At 39.7% G+C, this 6425-nt stretch overlaps 1 protein-coding gene across 1 annotated transcript; it reads right to left on the reverse strand.

Annotated features, from left to right (window-relative positions):
• Positions 1–1577: 1577 nt before the first annotated feature.
• Positions 1578–2002, reverse strand: LOC101535919 (NADH dehydrogenase [ubiquinone] 1 alpha subcomplex subunit 5). Its single transcript, XM_012926225.2, has one exon. It carries the CDS (start codon positions 1974–1976, stop codon positions 1626–1628), a length of 351 nt encoding a protein of 116 aa, XP_012781679.1. The 5' UTR covers positions 1977–2002; the 3' UTR covers positions 1578–1625.
• Between the last annotated feature and the right edge of the window lie 4423 nt (positions 2003–6425).

A 6425-nucleotide genomic window follows, 5' to 3' on the forward strand; every position in this document is an offset into this window, starting at 1 on the left:
CACCTTTCCAATAAAAATAATAAATCTAAAAAAAAAAAAAAGAATAGTCTGTGGCCTGGCACAGTAGCCTAGCAGCTAAAGTCCTCAGTTTGCATGCGGCAGGATCCCATATGGGTGCCGATTCTAATCCCGGCAGCCCCGTTTAACACCCAGCTCCCTGCCTGTGGCCTGGGAAAGCAGTTGAGGATGACCCAAACCTTGGGTTTCTGCACCCATGTGAGAGACCTGGAAGAGGCTCCTGGCTCCTGGCTTCAGATAGGCGCAGCTCTGGTCATTGCAGCCACTTGGAGAGTGAATCAGTGGATAGAAGATCCTCCTCTCTTTCTCTCCTCTCTATATATCTGACTTTCCAATAACAATAAAATAAAATAAGTTTTTAAAAAATTAGTCTGAAGAGTATCGGGGTTACTTCCTCTTTGAATATTCTGTAGAAGTCAGTAGTAAATCAATCAAGTTCAGAACTTTATTTTGACAGAATACTTTTGATCACTGCTTCAACTTCTTTCAATGTCCTGGTCTGTTTAGGTTGTCTATATCCTCTTGATTTAATCCTTGTGGATTACATAAATCCAGAAATTTGTCCATTTTCTCCAGGTTTTCCAGGTCATTAGCGCATTGTTCTTCATAATATTTTAGTTGCTTATGATCCTTTGTGTTTCAGTGGTGTTGGTTGTAATGTCTCCTCACCATCTCTAATTTTGTTTATTTAAGTTTTTACCCTTTTTTCTTTGTTGGTCTTCACTAGACGTTTCTGCTGTTTATCTTGTGAAAAAACGACTTTTTGTCTTGTTGATATTTTGCAATTTTTTTAGTTTTGGTTTCATCTATTTCTGCTCTGATCCTTATTTTTCACCTCTTGTTGATGATGTGCTTAGTTTGTTTCTTGGCTTCCTAAGTCTTCAAGATGCAGTATTAAATCTTTAATTTGAGATGTCTCTTTTTTAAACGTGAGCACTTATTGCTATAAAATTCCCACTTAATACTGATTTCACTGTATCCCACAGTTTTTGATATGTTGTGTATTCATTTTCATTTATTTTAAGAAAGTCATTTTCTTTTTAATTTTTTCAATTAAACTTATTGTTCAGTGGCATTTTGTTTAATTCCCAAGTATTTACACATGCCCTATTGTTCTTATTGCTAATTTCCTATTTCATTTCTTTTTTTTTAAGTTAACAACACAACATTTTAATGCCAATTATTTTTGCTGTTTTCTCTCAAAAAAACATTCATTTTTATTACTTCCTCCTAACAATGACCTGGAAATTTGTTTACACAATAATATCTAAGTACTTTTCCTTCTCAAACTGTTCCGGGTAATAATAATTACACACTGAAGATACCTGTTCTGTAGACTTCCTGGGATTTTTTTCAGTTAACTTTCAAATCTCCCCACAACCTTTTCTGATCAAAGAAATACTATCTTTGAAATAATCAGAGTGAATACTTTACAAATCAAAAATTGAGTCACGAGACCCTATCACCATAATTCCTAACTTTACCAAGTCTCCCACACACATCTTGTATCAGCTTTCTAAATTTTTACATACCTACAAAATATCAATAGTAAGGAAATGTTTTAAAATAATAGCACATTTCATTAAATCCATTTCCCATCAACCTATTTATATCGGCCGTTTCCACTGGTTGGCAGGAGGTTCTTCCACCAACGGCTCCCATGGTTTCCACTGCATCATTTTTCTTGCCAGACTTAGTTCATTTTCAGCCTGAAGAATCACCTCTTCTATTTGACCAGCCTGAAGTTTATCTTCTAATTTTTTAACATCTGATTCCGTCTCCACCACACTCAGCCTCTCATTTGTAACCTGCTCCGTGTATTTTCTGTACGCTGCAGCTTTAAGCATCTGTTGAAGAACATCCAGAATCTTCGCATACAGTATCCTTAGCCTCTCCTGCGGATTCTCGCAAACAGCCAACCCCTCGAGGCCAGTGGTCTTCTTCACCAAGCCGGCCATGTCTGCCCAGCTGCCAACAGCGCACAGCCTTCATTTCTTTATGATCTGAAAAGATGCATGATATGATTTCAAACCTAAACTCGCCAAGACTTGATTAGTGGCCTAGCATGTGGTCTGTCAAAGAATATGTTCCATGTGTATTCCCTAAGTGCTGGGTGAAATGCCCTGTGAATGTCTGGAGTTTATTGGCTCAGCTGTGTTTCAATTCTGATGTTTCTTTATTAAATTTCTTTTGGAGGTGTTGAGGTTACAAACACCATGGTATTGCAGTCTATCTCCACCTTTAGGATTATTGTACTTGCTGTATACATCTAGGTATTCTCATGTTGGGTGCATATATATTTTGTTATGTTTTCTTGCTGAATTAATTTTTTTTTTTCAAAAAATAATGTCCTTCCTTCCTAGAGACCAGCCTGGCTGACTTGAGAGCTTGCAAAGGATGCGTGGATCGGCAAGAAGATAAGACAGAGGAGGTGAGGAAGGACAAGACGTGGACCATTACGACATGACGCTCATAATGGACAACTCAGAAAAGTTGCCTTCTTTATTTATACACAAATCATCACAAGCTTTTGCACACATCCAATTGTTTCATTTTTACTTCACTATAAAAGAATGATTACAAAATCAATCCTAAAAAAATCATTATTATTTTGCTTCAGAGAAAATATTTTCAGCAAGTTATTACTCATTAAAACTTGCAGTGAAATATTACAAGAAGAAAAACAATTAGTGTAGTTCCTTAATTAATAAAAAAATGAAGCCAGGAACTCCATGGTTGGCAGAACATGCAGTTATATAGTGACAAGTGATTTACTTATATCCAAAAATCAATTTTCACTAAACAAACTAACTAATATTATTTAAAATATCAAGAGTAGGGCCCAGCGACGTGGCCTAGTGGCTAAAGTTCTTGCCTTGAATGCACCGGGATCCCACCAGGTTCCGGTTCTGGTCCTGGCAGCTCCACTTCTCATCCAGCTCCCTGCTCGTGGCCTGGGAAAGCAGTCGAGGATGGCCTAAAATCTTGGGACCCTGCACCCATGTGGGAGATCTGGAGGAAGTTCCTGGCTCCTGGCTTCAGATCAGCACAACACCAGCTGTTGCAGCCGCTTGGGGATTGAATCATCGGACAGAGGCTTTCTCTCTGTCTTTCCTCCTCTCTATATATATCTGACTTTGCAATAAAAATAAATAAATCTGTAACTAACTAAATAAATAAAATATCAAGAGTATAAAATTAAAAGGAAAGCTCACAAATGAAAGGAATTTATAAAGGAGTATATCATAGATTCTTTATTAAATCTTACAATCAATCATGCATTAATTACCATCACCTTCACCTAGTACTGATTCAATTGTTTTTTGTTCTTTTGTTAAAGGGCAGTGAGAGTGATCAGGGCAGCTCAGCCAATCTACAGAGGGCCTTTACAAGAAACTTCCTTTCATCTTTATAAATGTTTTCTTTCCCTAAATATGAGTGCCAATACAAGGTAGGAATTTTAAGCCATTGGGGGGGGGGTGTTCACATTTGTCTCCCTTTAGAAGATGTCCCATATACTTTCTGCGGTGAGAAACCAAAATATGTCATATCATGTGTTGTAACAGTTCAGGGTGCATGGTAAACAAACTCTTTGTATCTCCATGATTGCCATCTGTTCCATGATATTATCAAGCCTTTTCTAAAGAATTATTTATTTTTATTGAAAGGCAGATACACAGAGAGGAGGAGAGACAGAGACGAAGATCCTCCCTCCGATGGTTCACTCCCCAGGTGACTGCAATGGCCAGAGCTGAACCAACCTGAAGCTAGGAGCCAGGAGCTCCCCTGGTCTCCCATGTGGGTGCAGGGTCCCAAGGCTTTGGGCTACCCTCTACAGCTTTCCCAGCATGGAGCTTGATGGGAAGCAGGGTCGCTAGGACTAGAACCAGCAACCATATGGGATCCCGGGTGTGCAAGGTGAGGACCTTAACCACTACGTTATCGTGCCAGGCCCCCCCCTTTTTTTTTTGTAAGATTTATTTATTGCAAAGTCAGATATACAGAGAGGAGGAGAGACAGAGAGGAAGATCTTCCATCCGATAATTCAATCCCCAAGTGACTGCAACGGCCGGTGCTGTGCTGATTGAAGCCAGGAACCAGGAACGTCCTCCAGATCTCCCATGCGGGTGCAGGGTCCCAAGGCTTTGGGCCGTCCTTGACTGCTTTTCCAGGCCACAAGCAGGGAGCTGGATGGGAAGTGGAGCTGCCAGGATTAGAACCGGCACCCAGATGGGATCCTGGTGTGTTCAAGGTGAGGACTTTAGCCGCTAGGCCACCACACCAGGCCTCAAGCCATTTCTTAAGGAAAACATCACTTATATTAGGGCAAATTTCAGGACAAAGTTGGGCACGTATCAGGATGTTTGGAGACATTGTGGGGTCAATTGTACTGTTGTACACTTTTAACTGTGTGTCATTGCCTTACGTCACTAATGATGTTTCTATCATAACATGATCGAACTATCAGTTTGAGGTGTTATACCAGTTACAGGAATCATATCGCATTAGCAGAAAAACAACAACAACACCCTCAGGAGAACTCTATGAAACATCAGAGAGGTGATTGAATGTCCATACAATGGGGTGAGGCAGCAATGAGGTGAACAGAGACATTCTGCCGGACCTTGCCACACAGCCAGAAACTTCTCGTAGCCTTGCTAACTGAAGAGTAGCGCTCATCACACACCCGTGCCATTCAACCCAACTGCATGGCTTCCTGCACTTCTTTATCTTTTTTCAGTTTTCACTTAAAGTCTGTTTTACCTCATATCAGGATAGCCTCACCTGTTCACTTTTGGTTTTCATCTTTTTCTAGCCCTTCACTTTCAGTACATGTGTATTTTGTTTGTGAAGTGAGTTTCCTGTAGGCAGTGTACAGTTGTGGGTTTTGTATCCACCAGCCTGGCAAAGTTTTCTGGTTGATGAATTTAATCCATTAACATTCAAGATTAGTACTGATAGACAAGAAATGAGAACTGCTCTTTGGTAAGTTTCCTAATGACATGTCTTTCATGTTTACTTATAACATAGCACATTCTTCAGAATTTCTTTTAAATCTAATCTGGTGATGATCTGAGTTTTTGTTTAGCTGGGAAATACTTGATACTTCATTTTTAAAGGATAGCTTCACTGTATATAATATTCTTGGCTGGAAGTTTTTAGTTTGTTTCTTTGTTTTTAAGAACTTGAATGTATCATTTCACTGTCTTGGCATTTTGGGTCTCTGCTGAAAGATCCATTGTTAATTAATTGGTTTGTCTTTGTATATAACTCAGCATGTTTATCTTACTACCTTTAAATTTCTCTCCCTGCCATTAACATTTGACAACTTAATGACAATGTACCTTGGAGAAGACCTTTTTTGGTTGCGTCTGCTTGGGTTCTTTGAGCCTCTTGTATCTGGAGGTCCAAGTCTCTTTCAAGACCTGGGGGATTCCCAACTGTTACTTCATTCAGCAGGTTCTCAACGCCTCTTTCTTCTTCTCTTCCTTCAGGAATACCTTTAATATGAATATTTGATTGCTTAATGGTATCCCATAGTTCACACAGATTTGCTTCATTCTTCTTAATTCTTTTCCATTTTGCCTGATTGACTATTTCAAAAGTCTTGTCCTCAAGGTCAGAAATTCTTCCCTCCCCTTGGTCTATTCTGCTGTTAAATTCTCAACCATATTTTTAAGTTCACTGATGATTTCATCTCAAATTTCACTTGGTTCTTCTTAAGGAGCCCTACCTCCTTAGTAATATTTTCATTAATGTCACACATGGATTTCCTCATTTCTTTATCTATGTTGCCCTTCATCTCGTCGAGTTTCCACATGATCATTACTTTGAATTCTGCATCTGTCACTTCACAGCTCTTCAGTTCAGTATCTAATTCTGGAAGGTCACTGTGTTCTCTAGAGGCATCATGCTTCCTTCCTTCATAGCTGCTCTGGCCCACGCTCCCCGCTCCCCAGCTGATTATGGAGTAAGAGTTTGTGGTTTAGAGTACAGTGTTCTCCTAACTTTTTGCCTCAGCTCTGGCTTTAGGATTCCCCAAGAGTGTGATCTGGGTGATATATTTGTCTTGATCAGTGTCAGCCATGTCTGAAACTGTCAGCTTTAGTCTGCTGTGGTTCGTGGGGCGAGAAGTGTGGCTTTGAGACCAACAAGGGCTTCCCTGGGTGTGCAACCCCAGCCCACAGAAAATTTGGTGTTAGCTCCCTGGCAAATGTTCTTGGACTGAGGGAAACAAGAGTGAATTATGTAAACATTACATCTATTTAAAAGATCCGATTTTTTAAGATTTATTTTTATTTGAAAGGCAAGTTTACAGGAGAGGCACAGAAAGAAAGATCTTCCATCCTTGGTTTCACTTCCTAAATGGCTACAAAAGCCAGAATTAGGCCAGCCCGAAGCCAGGA

This window comes from Ochotona princeps, chromosome 8, assembly GCF_030435755.1.
Source record: "Ochotona princeps isolate mOchPri1 chromosome 8, mOchPri1.hap1, whole genome shotgun sequence".
NCBI lineage: Eukaryota > Metazoa > Chordata > Mammalia > Lagomorpha > Ochotonidae > Ochotona > Ochotona princeps.